Here is a 19,500-nt window from a genome sequence, read left to right on the forward strand (position 1 = left end):
CCACCAAACTGAAGAAAAGCCACCTCGCATCAAACGCCGCATTCATTCTTCAAGTTGCGTAGCGCGAATCTGCGAAGGAAAGCTGCTCGAGTGAAAGTTAACCGAAACTGAAATGGCAAAAGAATTTCGCTCTGGCTCGCGTGCTTGGATACAGACTGAAAAGTATGGTATTAAATCTGGTACTTGTCAAAAACGGCAAGCTTGGCCCATTTTACACCTAATCACGCCGACATCCAGCACGCCTTGAAAATTTCAGCCATCAACACTAGACACCGGCATGCCTACTAAGATCGCGCGATTGGAAACCCCAACGCGCAATATGATGCGCCCTTGTTAGGGTAGAAAGACGGGTCGACCACGCGACAATTCGTCCCCGCGCGAAAGCCCAAAAGGCAGAAAGAAAATGTTCATAATCAAACTCGCGAAGCTTATTACTTTCCGGGGCCGGCCGCGTGTTTCAAGCAGCAGAGGCGGGGGAGGGGACGCCTTTGTTCAGCCGAGCCGTTTGTCGGGCGCAGTGGCGGCTCTTCCGCCCTCGCGGGGGCTGATGATTAGAGCACCCGCCGCCGACAGCCGTCCCTCCCGGCGACGCCGCCGGGAGGAAGTCGTGAAATACGCCCGCGATCAGAAGCACGGCAGCTAACGAGCAGCACTGCCCCGCCCGTTTCCCTCTCGGTGCGCGCATTCGGGGCCTCGCAGGCAAAGATTCTCGCCAACTGGTGTGTGCGCACTGCGCAGCTCACGTGGACAACAAACGACCCGGACCAGGCTCAAACATCCGTGTTAACCACGGTGAGCTTGGGAGAATAATAGCAAGACGAAGAACACAGACTCGATAGAACGCCCATCGCCGATCGGTGGAAATGGCAAACGCACACTGTACGACACGCAGCAGAGTAACGATTGTTTCCACGTCTTATGGGGGAGGGGGGTTTGAAGAAGGGGGATGGATGCGCAGTGTAATACGGTCATCGCAAGTACAAAAGGGCGTTTTAGAATAGGGTGGCCCTATCGGGCAGGGGGGTCTCAGAATAGAGAGACCCTATCAGATAGGGTCGCCATATTATAAAACTCTCTAATCCCAAGAGACACGAAGTCGCGTATACATATGCATGCGCCATGACGACAACGGATGAGGAGCAATGCATGTAAGATTCAGATACCGATCACGAGGCCGCGGGTTGAAACCTGCATTTACGCGGTATATAAACCCGCGAGCCGGGACTTTTTAAGAACCCCCAGCCGCTGGAAATCAATCCGCAGCCATCCATAGTGCCGTTCCTCGCAGGGCCGCAGTGTTGCCTCGGCTCCCACTGATCAATCAATCCTCGAACAAAGCTCACATAGGAAAGCAGTCTCTGGAGAGGCGGTCTAAGCACTGGCTGTTAATGAGCTAATTAGAAGTAAATAAATGATGAGCTAATCCCGTGTATATAGGCCCTAGCAGACAGACACCATAGTCACTAGCCGCCGAAAGGGAATAAAATGGATTTATTAATAGTGATTAGCTTTCACGCGGCAAAACAACACTCTGGGATCTGAGCCACACCACAGCGCATGGCTCCGCATCAATCCCTCCCGGGAACTTCAAATAACAAATGCATGAGGAGCGTGCGCACCATCTAAACCTACGCACGCAGTAGGGAGATAAAGATCTGCCGTGTGAAAAGAGGACACCCACAAGTGAAAACTACGTGCTTTCTTTAACAGCGCTATCGGTTCACTCAAGGCGTGAAGAGCGTCACTAGTGTAACATGTCACGTGACCACTAGCAGATCACGTGACTCATACAAGGCTTCTAATTCGTTACAAGAATCATGACGTATCACTAACGTAGCATCAGACGTGCCGTCCCGTCACATGACCCTGCGTTGTGACGTCACCGCCAGCATGCGGCCGTCCGAGAGCGCTACACGCCTGCAGATCACGTGACTACTCGACGCTTATGACTGGCTGAACTACGAGCGCCCCCAATCGAAGTGGCCACGTTGATGAATGAAGAATAGGTCAGAACAGGCTAAACGAGGGGTCGTGAGGGGCAACGGACACCAGGATGACGGCACGCAGTTCGAGCCGCAAAAGCACATGTCACAAAAACATGCAACGGCTGCGCTGGTCAAACGCATTAATGAGAAAGCATAACCGTAGAGATATATGGATTTGCTTTCCCATCCTTATACTTCGATGCACAGAGCGATCAGGAGTGCGCTTGTTTGAGGGAAAGCCTGCTCGCTAAACCGATCATCGCGCGCCGCACTCACGTCACAAGTGAGCACATAGATGTTCTCCAAGGATCCCCATAGAGCCCGGCGAACGGAAATGAAAAAAAAAAAGAAGAAGCAAACAAGGGTTGCTACCCATGGGCAACCGAATGATCGCACGAAATGCGAGCCAGTGTTCTGGGCCAGAACATACCCGCTCAGTCGGCAACGAAGTCCATAGTCCGATGGTTATGTAGACAAGGATACTCCCACGGTGTGCATGATCGAACTCGTTATACTCAGCAAGAAGCCTGCAAGGGTAAAAAAACGTCAGTTTCTTTTTCTTTTCTTTTTTTTCACAGGGTGGAATGAGAGCTACCCGCCTTGTGCATTTGTAACTGATGCACCTAGAAAAAAGCTCGCCAGTCTCTTATCGACCAGATGACCAGCGAGGGATACGAGTACATAAACGGGGGCTTCCGCTACAACGGCAAAGGCAAAACGCTACAAGCGAACACAGCCAGCTCGGGCCCCGCTCGTCGCCGGGGCACGCGAGCGCCTCGTCAGCCGCGTCGCCTTATTTGTGCGCGCGACGCACCGCTGCTGCTGCTGCTGCTGCTCGGGGCGCAGCGGCCAGATTATCCCAGCTTCGCTCGGGGGCCGGGCGGCGCAGAAACCGGCGACCGGAGCCCGGTGGTGCGGCGCGGCGTCCCCGGGGATTGTTCCTGTTTAGAGAGCAACAGCCCCTCCCGCTGGCTGCGTTCCAGGGAAACTCGAACCGGCCTTTTTGCCCTTACGAGAAACGCCCAAACTCCCCCCTCCTCGCCTCGGCCCCGGGAAGCACACCTGAGTGAGCGGCGTCGCTAAGTGATGCTGCGACAGAGAAAATAAGACGCTTTCCTCCCCCTTGCTCGCAGAGTTCAAAGAGCGACCCGCTTATAACCGATGCCTTTTCAATCCCGCAACATCTTCCCCAGCCTGCGCAGCTGAAGCGAGCCAGAGGGACGAAAAATGATCGTGACCGGTGCCACAAAATCCCAGCCGCCCACTTTATGGGCGGCAGCGAGTGGCGAGGCGACTACGACGCTCGCCGGGCCCTGCAGAATGTCACTCCACCGCCCCACCCATGAAGAGTAGTGAATAAAAAGATTATCAATATTTCGATGTAAATTCAAAATGTCAAGGGAATAAAATGCCAGATCGCATTTGCTGAATACAAATTTTGGTGCAATAATGCACTCGTCCTCCGCCAGGGGATTTTGGGGACGTAACTGCCAGCTTTCGGCCCGAAATTCCATGTTTAACCAATGTGCGGAGTAAAAAGGCGGACGTGACGTAACCAAGACCGTACGATTGACAGTTGTCCGCGACCACCACCCAGGATGAAGCACCAACAACTCAATATATTGATGCAATAGTATAGTTTAGAGCAGCGCAGTTCACGGTTTCGGAAGTTTCGAAAATACGTATAGATTCAGAGGTGACGGTTATTCGACGTTCACCGGAAGGCCCCAGATCAACCATGTTGCCAACCAAGGCATTGTTCGCGAGAGCCGAAAATGCACTCGACTACCTCGTACAGACATTTTGAAAGATTTGGCCCTGGTACTCGGCTCCAGAGTGGCCCTGTGGGCTGTGAACGGTCGCCTGAGATCTGCTGACCCAGCTCAAAAGCCGCGCTTTAGTGAGAAAAACCGAGTATATAAATCAAGAAAAGGAACGACTACTGGAGCAGACAAATGACCAATAGAAATGGATGATTTGGTGGATAGGCGAGTTCTTGTAGTCTGGAAGTGATGGCATGATAAAAAAATTGACCAGGGACGTCTTGAGATGGTTATGCTTCCACAGTCATGCAAGAATTTTGGCCTTAGATAAGCGTTTCAGCAGGACAAAGACCTGAGGCACTCCTCTCCGCTTGTACAAGATTCACTGAAGACCCCATAGAGCAGCTAAGCCAGTCTGTTGAGCTCAATCCAAATGAACACCTCTGACAACAGTTGGCGCATCTTCTGAGGGACACAAAGGCCAGCAACGCCGAGGAGAAGCCTCACCAACTGCTGCAACAGGGGGGACTGCAGAGCAGGCGATCATCGACAGCTTCCTGGGCTCCATGCCTGATCGCTGCCAGGTAGCCATCCCCGCATACATCGTCGCAAAGGGCTTTCATACGATGTACTGACGGTATTAAGTTAATGTGAAGAGCAATTTTTGTAGACGAAGCCTTTTGTGGAAGCCTATTGTCAAAAAAAAAAAAAAAAACATTATCACCGATGCCTGTATGCACTGCTGAACGCAGTTTTTCAGACATTTCTTTCGTGAAGAAATTATAGCGCAGTATATTAATAAATATTTGTTTCTACACTGTAATAATTCTAGCATTCCTATTTAACTTATACGCAAGTGTCAGTGCGGTCAAAAAGTTATGGAGAAAAACCTTAAATATATATTTTCGCTCTGTATTGTAGCTACGTGGCGTCTTGCACACAAACTCCAAGATGCAAGCCAGAATTTCGAGAAACAAACACGCGCGCTCTACACAGCAATAACTGATGGGCACGTTGGTCAGACATGATTTTTTGTGAAACAGCGCAACAGCACAAGGCCACGGCACAAGGTATATCGTCCCTTCTCGTCCTCTGGCCTTGTGCCGTTGCGCTGTTTCACAAGAAAAAAAAAAACGCTCTACACCGTTCCTCTGCAGACCGGGGTCCCCTCCTGACTGCGCACGGGTCAGCAAAATTAAAACAGCGACTCAAATCGACTGACATCGGTGCGGCACCCAACACGGAAGTTAACCTGAAACGCGCGCCGAGAAGGCGAGTCGGGTCTCCCACCGCCTACGATCGGACATACCGAAGGCTGTTGAACGCCTTATGGATGTTACTCTCACGCGGTTCTCCCGCTGCTAATACACGGTACAGCCGGCCTCTCTGTGTTCCGCGCCGGCGTAGAAGCCCCAAAGTCACACGAAGATGCAATGCACTCACAGCAGGACCCACGAAGCCGGTGCGCGAGCAGGGTCCGTCCTGACGCCGCTGTCGTCCTCACGTGGGGATATAAGCGCAACGCCTCCGCATTCCGTCATGCCAACCAACAGCAAGCAGCTAAGGAAAAAACATGCCACGGCTCGAGCACAGCCTCCGTCTAGGATTCCGCACGAGCCGAGACGAGCGATCCGTTGTCCCAGCGGAAACGATGTTCCCCCGCATCATGTGTATGGTCTGCGTGCCTCGGACGCGAAGAAGACGACACCTCACGGACCCGGCATTTACCGGAGAGCGGCGAGGAATGCGAACAACAGCCAGCACTCCGATGCGGCCGGACTGTCCCGACAGGCCTCTGCTGCACAGCGCTTGACAGAGTCGGCGGGCGTGCCTTACATCCGGCCGGCAGCAGGTGCGGCAGTGAATTGGGCATCATAAGCCGGTGACGAGATCAACAGCTTCTTCACGGTCGCCTGACGAAAGGTTAAATTCACGCAACACCTTCGTCACGCAGCGCACCCTCCAAGTCCATTCGTAATCGCGTCAATGAGTCCACACACACGCCACACAAGTCGGGGCGCAACAAACCACTGAACTGTGCAGCGGGCGCGCACACAAGCGCGCGGATCGCGTCAGCCCGTTTGTTCGGTCGTGGGCGGTGATGGATGCGTGCTCTCAATCACAGTGCTCGCCGAATACATCAGCGGCAGCCAAGCGAGAAGTCAATACCGTCCCTACGCTCAGCCATTCGGCGGGAGCAGCGTGGGGCCGGCGTTTCGCAATCCAGGATATGCCCGCCGCTGCTGCCGCCGCGCGCCCCGCTCCGCTCGCCGGGTTCAAGGACGGCGAAAACTGTCACCGCTGGGCAGTTTCTCTCGCAGGTTGCGCAGCTGCTGCATACGCTTCAATTCCGCGGCCACCTAACAAGTCCAATGCCACTCATCTCGGAGCAGAGCACACGTCTCTCGTTTATCCGATCCACCAATGGTAATCCACGCCCCACAAGTTTGTAGCTAAGTGGCTCATCAAACTGGGGGAACGCTGCCGCTCGCGGACCTGTCAGCTCGTGTCGCCTATCGATTAGCATCCATTGTTCTCAGCTGCGACTGACAGGTGCCGCAACGGAACGGCGTCTCGGCACCACACGCTTTCTTGGCAGATAGACGCAAATCCTGGCCGGAACGCTGGGCGGACCGCAATCAATCGAGGCGTCTCTCCGCAGAGAGGTCGGAGGAACGCCCGGAAATTTCGCAGAGGTCGTTCCCGAGCGGCCCCAGCACCGCGCTCCAAGGACACGCGCACACGGGCGTATCGAAGCTCGGTCGCGGGATTTAGCTCGGCGCGGTCCGGCCGGCGGACAAAAGCCCTTCGCCGCCACAAACAAAAGGAGAGCCAGCGACCGTAACGCGACCCCGGCGGGCAAGAAAAAACGGGCCGGGACGCCCGCGTCATGCACGATTAGTGACGAACGTCCCCGTGATGCCCACGCGATGCAATCTGCCACCGGTGTGCGTGTGCGCGCGGCGAGATTAGGGGCTGGGTCAAAGAACTCGGGGCCCGTCCTAATCCCGCCGCGCAACCCCGGCTCCGTGCCCGGTGACGTTCACCCCGGCCGACGGCCACTTGTTGCTTCCTCCACGCGAGGCATTTCCGCCGCTCCCTCCTCCCCGCGCAGGAAGCCGCGCCGGTCACTCGAGCATGCACCCCCCCCCCCCCCCCCCCCCCCCCCGACATTGTTTCATCCTTGAGAAAAGCGCCGGCTGCAGAAAAGAGCCGCGCGATTCGGGGCCCCCGCGTCTCTGACCCATTTCGGCGCTCGTTCTAAATAGCGCCCAAATTTCGGGCCCTGTTGTTCTTGCGCTGGAAGGGGGTCGCGCTTCCGTCGATGGCGATGAAGGCGGCGGCGCGGAAACTTTCACGCCGAGGACGCGGGGAGGGCGGGCGCAGGCTCCTTCGAAATGACGCACGCCGGCTCACTCTGGGGCCACACACACACCGCCTGTCCTTGAGGGGCACTGCGCGCCTCCTCTGGCCTACAGGTCGCGCCATGCACGAGGCGGAGCCCGCGCAGAAGGAAAATGGAGAGAGAGCCAGCAGGCTCCGAAGAGAACACTGCGCGTTACTCGTTCTGCTCGCAGCGATGCAACTCGTAAAACGCGCTTCGGGGCAGGGCACTAAAATCTGCAATCTGGAGCAGAGGAACACCGATTTAAGAGCACTTTGAAAGCACTCTGGAGCGAGTAGCTTTTAGCTTCCAAATCTCTTAGTTTGGCAAACAGTGCTGGAAAAGTAAGACGTAAAGATGCGCTACACCATTAAATTCGTCATTACTGACACAGGGTCACACTGACAGATCTGGTCTTCAATTCCAAGTTTTATACCCCAAAATTTAAGAGAAGACACCTGAGTGAAATATGCCACACAATGTTTAAGCACATACTTTGCATATAATCGCGAGCAAAGGAGCTCAAAATGTACTGATGCGTGGCTCTCCACTTTTCTTTACAAAGCTTAAAAAGTTATTAAATTTCGTCCACGTTAAATCCTCTCCAGTTTTTCATTTATGCCAGGCAGTTCTGTCACGCATTAGGTCTGCCAACAGTTCTGCGGCAGTTTTGTCACGTTTCTTTGCAAGCCGCCGCGGTGGCTCAGCGGTTATGGTGCTCGGCTGCTGGCCCGAAAGACGCGGGTTCAATCCCGGCCGCGGCGGTCACATTTCGATGGAGGCGAAATGCTACAGACCCATGTACTGTGCGATGCAAGTGCACGTTAAAGAACCCCAGGTGGTCGAAATTACCCGGAATCCTCCACTACGACATCCCTCATAGGTGGAGTCGCTTTCCATTGGACGTTAAACCCCATAGGCCAACGTTTCCATGCACACTTGTTCTTTTGCCTCACTCAGAAGCAATTAATCAGACTCGGTCGCCTCGATATCCTTGCGAGCCAGGCCACTCTTGATCATTCCTTGTGCTGGCTCAAGCATCGTCGTTGACAATTTTGCCTGCAGTGCGCACAAAGCCTTCACGACGTATAAAGCTTAATTTTTTTAACGAATGTCAGAGCACCGGGGTTACCATGCTGCACCACTGGAACGAATGGCGAAGTACAAATGCAGCAACTCCATGCAGGTGCGCCCATCTATAATGAACACTGCCCTAGTATCAGTGAGGTCGACGCGCAGTTAAAATGCGCGTTGCAGCTTATATGGCCCTGATACTCGGGTATAACGGAGTCTCGGAGGTCCCCCAGACAGTTTTACTTAGGGACCTCCTACTGTACTAACTTTTTTTATCAAACTTAAACCCCATTTGTATTTCGTTTTAATAAACCTTCAAACGTCACTGGACGCGGCGCTCGGTTGCAACGAAGACGCAGGCGTGCACGAACTGATCGCGCTATAGCTCGCAGCCATTTTCGCTGACCACGCTAACTGCATGATTTTCACAAACGTACTTTAAAAGAGTAACTATTAATTTATTCGGCCCAAACATTTGATTGCATAGCGTGGAACCCGTGCGTAGCATACGGACGGGCGGTTCCCACAAGCTCCAGCTCGTCAGCGCTCAGCAAAGACGATATTCTGGCAGATGCTATGTGCTGTATACGCACGAATCGCCATATATGCGCGTGCGAATTATACGATATATTCATATTTGCGTCATAATTAATCGCAACCTTCAATCATTTGTCTCACGCTAGGCCTAACCGGCCAGCCAGTCAGAACCATGTCGACGGTAACACACGCAAGCCCATGGGGACGCCGCTGGGCCTCTATCTGGATACTTGTGCAGATCGTGTTTTCTAAGCGAGAAACGGGCAGCGGCTGGAAAACGCGTACCAAAACTTCGCCGGACCGAAGGTAGTTCCCGCATATGGCATAAAGGCCGACCTCCAAGAAGCGAAAGACCTGCCTCTTTCACATGCAAGCGAAGACGCTCGCGATTTTCGTGCGAAACTCAGCTGTTCGAACTTACAACTGATCACTTAAATCTAGACTCTGCCTTCCAAACCGATATAATTTATTTAGATTTCGCCAAGGCATTCGATCGCGTCCCTCACCAGCGTCTCTTTTCCAAACTCTCAGCTCTGTCACTTGACCCGCTTGTCTTATCCTGGATCCACTGTTTCTTAACCGACCGCTTACAATTCACCGTCATCGCCAGTCATGCATCTCAAACTACTAGAGTAATCTCCGGGGTTCCCCAAGGATCGGTTCTTGCTCCATTACTCTTTTTAATCTTCATCAACGATTTGCCATCTGGTATTTTATCATCTGTCCGTCTCTTTGCGGACGACTGCGTCATTTATCGCCGCATCAACAATAGCAGTGATCAGGAATTATTACAGGATGACCTAAGCCGAATTCAGAAGTGGTGTTCCGACTGGCTAATGCAGCTCAACGTTTCTAAATGTAAGTTCATGCACATCTCACGTAAACGTTCGATTCTTCATTTTTCGTACTCCCTGAACTCCATAGCGCTGTCTCAAACTAATTCATACCGGTACCTCGGTATCGAGATAACAACCAACCTAACCTGGGCTAATCACATCACGAAACTATGTGCTAGTGCCTCCAGATCACTCGGATTCATCAGGCGATCACTTTCCATGTCCACCGCAGCCACCAGACAACTAGCATATGAAACGTACATCCGAACTAAACTAGAATACGCCTCAACAATATGGAATCCTCACCAAGCCTACTTAATAGATTCACTCGAAGCCATCCAGAATCGGACAGCACGCTTCATCACCTCACAGTATAAATCTCAGCTCAGCATCACAGCGTTGAAATCATCTCTCGGCATCAAGTCATTAGCCTTTCGCAGGAAAACTTCAATTCTTTGTCTTTTTCACAAACTGTACTTTAACTTTCCAGCACTTCGAGAAAACCTTCTACGAGCTCCGCTACGATCATCTCGTCGTTTATTTAACTCCTTAAGCATACAGCGTTTGCACGGCTCCACCAATTATTTCAATAAATCTTTCCTTCCCAGTGCGATAGAAAGCTGGAATATCCTCCCCGAACACATTGTCATTGAGACTAACCCTTCCAGATTCAGACAGCTCCTAATCGACCATCTCAACGACAAATAATTTTTTCCTGCACCCTATGCCAGCTTCCAAGCCCTGCAAACTGACCAGCCTGTTCTACTTCCAAAGTTGTAATTTGTTTCTGTTTATATTTCTGCTACACTCTGTCATGACGTGATTATTTGAATTTGTTATCTGTCTTTTTTTCGTCTTGTTCTACTTTTTTCTATTCTATATTTTATATTATCTATATTTTTCTGTATTTCCATATTTTTTTTATATTTATATATTCATGTATGACTGTTGAACACCCCTGTACCACCTCTCCCCCCTTATGTAATGTCCCTAACGGGACCCTTAAGGGTTAATAAATGATGATGATGATGATTATTTCTGCCGCCTCGGCGCAAAACCCTTTTTCAAGCAGCTCCTGCGGTTCGAGCGGCTAGAACGGCGAGGTTCCAACAAGTTGGAAACTTTTCGCCGAGCCGCGCAGCTCAATCGCTCGCATGTGAAAAGCGGGGACTTTTAGAATAGGAAGACCCTATCGGTTAGGCGGATAGGGGAACAGCGGGACACCACTGCGCGTGCACAGGTCCCCACGGGTTAACTGTTCCGCGCATGCGCAGCGGCGCTCCGCTATGCCCTTATTCCCCTAACCGATAGGGCCCCCCTATTCGCCCTGTCTTCACCCTGCGTCCGCCGCTGGCCCGCGCGACGGTGGACACCAGCCAATCGGCGCGTAGAACTGGTCCTTGCCCCCGCCCTCCGCAATGGCCGCCGCCGGCCTCTTCCCTGATCCGAGCACAATTTTGCAACTATCTCCAAAAGAGACGTTTCATTTGGCACGAATCCCCAGTTTCTGATAAAACGTAACCAAATCTAGGATCTAAGGTAGCACGTGTCCTTGCAGCACCTGAGGCACCGTTTGAAAAAGATGCCGACTGCGAGCGTAGCACGGCAGCTTCTCTGGAGAAGTGAATGCAAGTTTTTATTCACGTCAGTGATTTGACAAACCAACGGCCGGAAAGGAGGCGAGCGACATAGATTCCACCTCGAAGAGCCGAATATCAAACAAGGCAGGACGCTGGGCCTTTTTAACAACAACCCTTGCTACGCACAATTCCTCCTCCCCCGGTCCAGGTTTCTAAATGTCTCCAAACGGTTCGAAACACTGGCTGAAAAGTGTCGCGAGAGAGGAGAGCGTGAGCAGTGACGGGAGGAGGGGAGCGCGTAGGGGACAGGGTAGACTGCCTTCGTTATTGCAAAGCAAAAAATTGGAGGCGACACTTTTGCTCCGCCTTAAGGGTATGGCGCGATAGCGTAATGAGTTAATTCCCATATATGCAGAAGGTCATCCTCTATTTTATTCATAGATTCCTGGGAGTCCCCATACCCTTCCTGGCGCAATGGTGCAGCGGTTAAGCGATGCGCCACTGCCCTGCGATGGCAGGTGCTCCCAGCGGTGGGCCTTGTGCGGCCCAGGTTGCTCTTCCCGAGGGACCAATCATTAATTTAACTGACACCTGCCACGGTGGGTAGTTTGCTCACTATCGATTTAGTCGTTAGGTGCAACGCTGGCTTTTCTAGTCCGAGCAGATGTGTGCGCGCTACATGCGGATGCCTACCGCGCACTCTGACAGTCCATCCCCGACTAAAGGACGCTGAACCAGACGTTGTCTTCTCGAGGGCGGAGATCCGTGCGAGGACCACGTTGGTAGAAATGCCAACACTGCTGTTAATTATGAGTGCTGCCGTGCAAAAGGAATTTCGCACCCACAGTGACCGGCTTCCAAGGAAACCGAAACTCCCGCCAGGAGCAGCGGCAAAAAAGCAAAAAAAGATCTCGCCGAAGCCAATCCATTCCAATCCCAAAGTCGCCAGCAGCGGCAAGGTCTATTGAAATAGGTCGCGAAGCCGGAGCCCGAATGCGGTCCAGAACCAAGTGCTAGCGACATCAAATTATGGGTGGAACTAAAGCGCCAAAATGAAATGAGTGGACAAACAACTAGAAGGGGAAAATAATTAGGACATATTTTGTGTTTCAAAAGCATTCAAAAACAATTGCAGTGATTCTTTTTTAAAATATTTTAGTTGTGTGCATTTTGTTAGAAAGTATAGCGCTTGCTTAGTAAAAATTTATGACAGCGTTCGCTCAGAGTAGCGGCAATGGCAGCGGGACGATGCCAAGGTTGACGGTGCTCTGATGTAATACCCTGGTCATATCTTTTGACCATTCTGCTTGCTTTTGTTTGAAACTCGATTCTGCTAGCCCTACTTTTTCCTCGTTGCTTGTTGCTCGAGTTCTTGGTGTGCATCGTTCGTGTACAGTTTCCGCTTTTGCCTTTTGCCAGCGCTTCTGTCTAGTTTCGTTCCGTTGGGTGCGGTTCTGTCGCTTTTGCCCCCAAAGGGCATCGTCTGTGGCCATGGCGCCCCCGTACGCAAAAAAGAGGTGTGCGGTTGCACGATGTGCGAGCGATAACCTGTCTGGCGGCGTCACATTTCAGCGCGACACCTGCGACATTCAGCGCGACACCTGAGGTGAGGACGAAGGAAAAAGGCACAACGAGAACTGACTACCTAAAAATAGCGTTGGTGGTCGGCACTCGTGTCTTCTTTCTTCGTTCTCGTGTCGGGTGTCGCGCTGAAGCGTCGCGGCGTTCAGCAGTTTATTTTTCCCGCCAAGCAGCACCTGACGCTGACGTCACGTATATGACGTCACTAAAACACGTGACTTTGACGTCGCGTTTTTGTTTTAATTATGACGTCAGTTTTTAGTTGTCCACGCATTTCGAAGACGGCGCTGGCTGCGCACCACAAGCCGCCATGTTTTGAACGTATGGACTTCTATGGAGCCTACGCTACCATAGTACATCTACCTTGGCAGCGGCGCCATTAGCGCAATGTTCTTTTTGGTGCTGGGTAGCATGCAAGATGGATAAATTTTCCTTCCTCCAAGTTGGGTACCGTTTCGGGTGCAGTTTTTTTTTGTTGTTGTTGCGCCTTGTGTGGCCTTTTCGTGCTGTGGTTCTTCGAATGTGCTACAAAATTTGCGTGCGACCTGCGCGCTTCGAATGATCTTCTGAAGCACCCGAAGTTCTTGTGAAGATATTGGCGCCTTGCACCACGCCGTGACAACGCCGGCATCAACGTGGAAGAAAGAACGGCCTGGTGTGATTGCTTACGAATGTGAGTAGAGTCCTTGAAAGTATCGTCCAAAATGTTATGGTGGGGTTCGTGAAGTGCTGTAAATGCGGCTGGGTGTTGTCTGACAACTTCTTCGGAGTGCAGTAGAAGTTTGAGTTCGGCGCAACGGCTTCTGCAAGTGCGCTGTTTTCACATGACCGCAAGCCAGTCACACATCTACGGAAACCGTCGCTTCGCTTCCTCTCCGCAGCGAAGAAGTTGTGATTAGGAGTACAGTTGCATGTTTGTAATCTCATGATATCGTTGCGCTCATTATTGCGATGAATTGGTTCAACGCGCGGAAAGCATTGTGTTGGAACGACGTATGCTTCTCAGTGGCAGTGGTTCCCGGCATTTAGTTTTTCGTGCGTGTGTGTGTGTATGTGTGCGTGCGTGTGTACAGGGTATAATTCCAAGCTCAACAAAACATGGTCTGCCGATTCCACGTTACAAATGCGCACAGTACTCAGCCCGTTCAGTGCCTAGAAGTGGAATGACGATGTAGCTACAACTGTCTTGAGTTGCGCACGTCAAATGCACAAAAAATGTTGCCGATGAGTTTCGCCACGAAAATAACTTTCGGTAATCCCTTTCCGGCGTTGTTCGCTCAGAGAGTATTGAGCGTTTTGTGGGCACTGGCTGTTTTTTTTTTTTGGCATTTCAAGCATACTTCGAACTGGTGCAGTAATGAACCTCTACAAAGAACAAATAGTAGCACACCTTTACATCTTCCAACATGTCGCTGCACTACGCTGGGAATGCCCTTATTTTTGTAATTGTACACTTCGGGCTGTACCATCGCAAACTGCTCACAATGTTTTCGACTATGCTTTAAACAATTTTATTTCGAAATACTTTAAGTGTGCAGTGGTGACGCATGCAGTTTTGCCGGAGTTCTTCAAAGAGAGAAGTACTGAGACTTGGATTTCGCTGAGGTGTGTAGTTGGAGATTCCACTTGCACTGTAGTGTCATGCTGTAAAAAGCTTACTATTTTACATTGTGTTTTGTTATGTCTGTGGTATTGGTGCTGATTCATTTGCCTGGCTGTAATGTCACTGCTTTTCTACAGCAACTGGAATATAGCTTTATTTATCTCACCACCACGGTGCTAGAGATATCGGAGTTTTTAATGTATGTAACTGAATGGAGTTGTTTAAATAGATGCAGTGGATTATACAGTCTAGCAGTATAAAACAGTTATCTGACATTGTTAATGCGCCTACTATCTTTCTACAACTATTTCAGTAGTATCAACTCAGCATTAGGGGAGAAGGAAAGCGAAGTGTTCTAAATGCAGCAGGATCAGAATCCATATGAAGTGCTCTCCTGCTTAAAGCACAGAAGAAAGGTGAATTAGTTCTCTAAAAGCAAGTGGTTGTGAATGGCACTGCATTATAGTGGCAATAAATGTTATGTATTAGATGAATACTGTTACAGGCTAATGTAATATTCATTCTCATGAAATGTTCCAATCTGGCAGGGGTATCATTCAGAGATGGATGGTGTTCACATTTCTTTTCTAAGGGTACATTGCATTTATTTTGAAATTGTACTTTCTTTATTGTGCTGTTAGTAGTCTTTTCAAAACTAGATGACCAGAGTGCTCTGCTGATAGATACTGATCTGATTGATGATTTTGTTTGAATTAGTGTGAAAGAAGTTGTGTGCCAGGTCTCACTGCCTGATTTTTTTTCTTTGGCCTATACGCAGACATCTGGGTACTTCAGACTGGCAAGCATGGGTGGTGCCTACCTGACACTGCCTCATCTCTGCACAGACAGGAATGATGCACCTAATAATCTGCCGGCCAGGTCACATTATTGGCTTACGGCAAGTCATCAGCACATTTTATGAAAGGAAATACTGGTATCTATGCAATTGAATTACTGTACTGCGGGATATGCACAACGAAGATCACATCCAAATAGCTATCATATCCAAAGAATAGCTGGAAGGGCCGATATTAACCAACAACTGCCTCCTTTTGACCAATTTTTATTTTCAGAATAATGCATTCAGTTAAAAGATATGAATTCTAAACTACACGTCTATACCAGCATAGTGAGAAAGTCAGACCTCTTATCAAGCATTTGCATATTTTAAATGCGTGCTTTAAGTTGGTTGTTAATATCCCAGCACATTTATCCTCCTTACTGTTTACTGCAGCGGATGATTGGTTTTCGAAATATTTGTTTTGTTTCTCCTCCAAACCAGATGCAGTTTTTCTTCTCATTTTTCTTTTTGTTCACTTGATTACTAAGCATATCAGAGCTTTCTTGAGCAGTGAATTTTGCAGCCTGCTTCTGATGGTCTCTTAGATTGTTGGAAGCAAGCTGCCCATTGTGAATCCAGGCAACACTTAAACATAGCTCAGGGAAGCATATGCATAGGTATAATATTAGTTGTCTGTGGACAACAGCAGTTGAGTGAAGAAAGGGGGCTATAACAGACGGCATTCACAGCTTATGTTGTCACCTAACAAGGATTATTGAACAGCCAACTGTAAAGCATCCTATTCTGGCCGCCCTCTATTCCCTATGGTTGGATCAGTTGTACATGTGAAACAATGTAGGAAAAGACAAGTCACATATATGTAATAAAAGAAACCAGTCCTTTTGTTTGCACAGTCAGGGATTTGATGTACAGCTTTTCTGTGGTTAATAGCGGGTAGTGCAAAATGGTCTGAATTAAAATGCCAACTGAGGCGCGCCCTTCTAAGAAACTAATATGAATGATGGTTATCTGGCCAATTATTGCTTGGTATCAGACATAAAGAAGTTCTTGAAATTTGCATTCACATGAGATGATTTTTAGTCACGCAGAGTAGAAATGGATATTGTACTCTTTCTTTTCTTGTACTTTGTGTCTTGCTCGAATTAACAGTCTACGCCTGCTTAAAGGAGTACAGACACCTAACTTTTGGGTGTGTGTTTTCTGCTTTGTAATGATGCGTAAGGCATTATTATACATGGATTATCATGTGGTATTCTGTTATGACCGCTGAATAATTTACAGTTGAATTTCTTTCTCATGCTGTTTCAGTTTCAACAGCTAAACGATGAATGTGACATCAAGTGTGCTTATAGTTCTCGCGAGACATGAAGAAACTGTTATATAATGCTGATTTGTCCTTTTAATTCGCTACAATGCGAATTGTTGGCGGCTGTTGAGACCGCCTGGCGGTCTCAACAGCCAGAATGACAACAAATGTAGAAGCAGCGATTTGCTGTTTTTTCATGCCTGATGTGACCTATAAGGACACGTTACCGTTACATTCATTGTTCGGCTGTTGAAACCGAAACAGCATGACAGAAAAATTCAATTATAAATTCTTTATAGGTTGTAGATGAATGCTACATAAAGGTAGACATTGCTTTCTATCTTTTAATTCTCATAGAATGAACCTGTAGCTAGCCTTTTTCTGTGGCTCCGACTAGCATTTTGTACCTTATGTAGGGCATAAATGGATCAAAATTAAGGCAGGCTCATACTCAGAGGTATTGAAGGTGGAAGGCTAAGCAGTATTTGTTTGAGTTGGTACTGCACTGTTTGCTTCTTTCAGGTGTGATCTTTGTTGCACATGTGGTGCAAAAAATAATTTAATCTAAAGTCACTTGATTGTCTCAAAATAAAATGTGCTGGTACTGTTCATATGCCATGTCTCCTATCAATTTTCATCATAAATGCTGTAATTACTAAGGCTCGCCAGGAGCTGGAAACATTCAATTCCATAAGCTGCTGTAAAAGCTAAGTGAAATAAAGAGTTGATTGCATGTGGTGTGCTGTTGCTCTGTATGATTTCTTGCATGCTTGCACCTATAACAGTGGTTACATCATGTTACATCGTGCATGCTGAGCTTCTATAGGAATGTGGTGGCCAAATAGTTATTGGAACACATTACTCAAGTCTTGCACAGTGTCAAAGCATCACATTGCAATGAAATGAATGCATTCCAATGGATTTATTTCAAATTCCTTAAACTAGTTTCAAAAAAAAATTGTTACAGTATTTCTTTTAAAGGACATTAGCTGTGTTCCTATAACAGTGCGGTGGCCAATTAGTTACTGAAGCACTGTTCCCAAATTCTATACAGATTCAAAAGCAGCACATTACAGTGAAACGAGTGCACTCAAAAGGGTTTCTGAGCAAACTCTCAAGGAGTTTCCAAAGCAAGTCATTACAGTGTTTCTTTTAAAGGACGTTAGCCGTGTTCCTCTAACAATGCGGTGGCCAATTAGTTATTGAAACTCTAGACAAAAATTCTGTACAGATCTAAAAGAAACATTACATTCTAATGAGTAAATTTGAAAGATTTTCTAAAGAATCGCAAAAGCAATTTTTGTAAGAGCAGGCCAATGGGCAGTAGCCCATTAACGCTACTGCATCACATCCTTAAGGTGGAGCTTAAGTATCCTCCTCCAGATTTTTCTTTTTTTTTTTCACTCTGGCAAGCTCGTACTTTTGTTGAAATAAGTTGGCTGCACTGAAACGGTTTTTAGACAGCCATTATTACGGGAAACATACTGACGAATCTTAATGCGAGCGAGATCGGTAATCACAAGGTTCGGTTAAGCTAGTAACGACGACAGGTTGTAAATAAGGCAAACCACTCAAGTATGCGCAGTTTACTCATTTGGAGCGCGTGCATAATTACTCAATCATCGCCGTGACGAAAACCGTCAGGTTGCGACAAAATTATGGCTACAAAAAAAAAAAAAAGGTTTCCCGGTATCTCGTTTGAACTCGGCACTGATGGAAATCATCCGCCGCACTCGTTCACACCTTTCAAATTCAGAAGCCTTGATCGAAAAACAACTATAACGTAACCTCGCGCTCATATTTGCGAACAAACGGCTACTCCTTTCCATTTACCTTGCAAAAGACCCCTCCAAGAGCCTAAAAAAAAAAGCGGGGGGGGGGGGGGGGGGGGAGAAATCGCAGCCATCGCACGCTATCGCGAGCAGTGCTATCGATCAAGCCCGCTGCAACGATGCCCAGTCCTGCACCCGACGATGAAGAACGCTGTCGCCAACGTTTTCTAAAACCATTAAAATGAACGCAAAATAAAAAAAAGTAAAGGTTACAGAGACATTCAGCTGCAACGTTAGGAAGTTTATCATCCAGTTCGGCGCGCGGACGACATTCACGATTGATGCGCGTATGAGCAAACAAGCTACATTTGAGCCGCCCATCTGGCACAGGGCATTAATTAGCAGCCCCCGAAAGATCCTTAAGCGCAGCTTTTCTTGCTGAAATGAAGAAAAAGGGACTGAAACGTATAATTCATCCTTTCTAATCCCCGGCAGCAGAGCGGACTAACGCGGACCAAAGAGCAGAAAAGGATGGATACGTGCACGGCCATCGTTATATGCTCTATCATGGTCAAGCGACGGCCCCAGAAAAAGCTTGGCGCTTTCCTGCTTGGAAATTCCGAGCCAGAAGAGCGGCACCCCTCGAGCCGCCGAGCAGAAGACGCCGCTGCACTCCCTCCTCGTCTCTTAACGACCCGTGTTTGCGTTTCATTTTGCGTTCCATCGCGTTTCAATGAGGCACGTGCCAACTAATTCCACCAGGAGCTCTCTGCCTTGCGCGGCGCGCAGACCCCATTAGCGATGTTTCGAAATGCAAACACCGCCAACGAATAATTGTCTCTTCCTGAAAGAAACTGTAACGCGGCCCGACCCTTCTCTTCAGCCCCCTCCCCCCCCCCCCCCCCCCCCCCCTTCCCGTCGCCTTTATCCGCAAAGGCAAAGGAACGCCCTGGAGCCTGCGTATGCCCGCGGACGATACCCCCCACCCATAGCCGTCCAGCTCGGGGCCCGATGCCTAGCGCCGTGCAGCTTCTTTCCGCTCTGCATACGCGCAAAGCCGGGCGCAACAAACGGACCAACCCAATTTTCATTCTCCACGACTGCCGTCATTATAGCGCGGCGTCATGGGTGGCAAAACACGGTCAACGTCGGCTCACGCCATGCTTTCTCATTCCTTTTTTTTTCTCGCTCCAAAAGTGCCAGGCTACGGTTGCCGCGCCAGTGAGCATGCACGTGCATAAGTGCGAGGCAGACAGGAGTTCTGGCTTTGAGACGG

At 49.3% G+C, this 19,500-nt stretch overlaps 1 protein-coding gene across 7 annotated transcripts in view; it reads right to left on the reverse strand.

Annotated features, from left to right (window-relative positions):
• LOC149349830 (uncharacterized) overlaps window positions 1-19,500 on the reverse strand; it is an 80,942-nt gene that overhangs the window by 22,402 nt on the left and 39,040 nt on the right. For 2 of the 7 annotated variants that reach the window (XM_089578820.1, XM_089578824.1), the window contains exon 3: window positions 2,416-2,512. The exons of the other annotated variants lie outside the window; for them this stretch is intronic. In XM_089578820.1, coding sequence (XP_089434946.1) covers window positions 2,416-2,512 — 97 coding nt within the window. The remainder of the gene's footprint in view (window positions 1-2,415; window positions 2,513-19,500) is intronic. 7 annotated transcript variants of the gene reach the window in all.

This window comes from Amblyomma mixtum, chromosome 3 (assembly GCF_055824585.1).
Source record: "Amblyomma mixtum isolate Tamu chromosome 3, ASM5582458v1, whole genome shotgun sequence".
Classification (NCBI taxonomy): Eukaryota; Metazoa; Arthropoda; class Arachnida; order Ixodida; family Ixodidae; genus Amblyomma; species Amblyomma mixtum.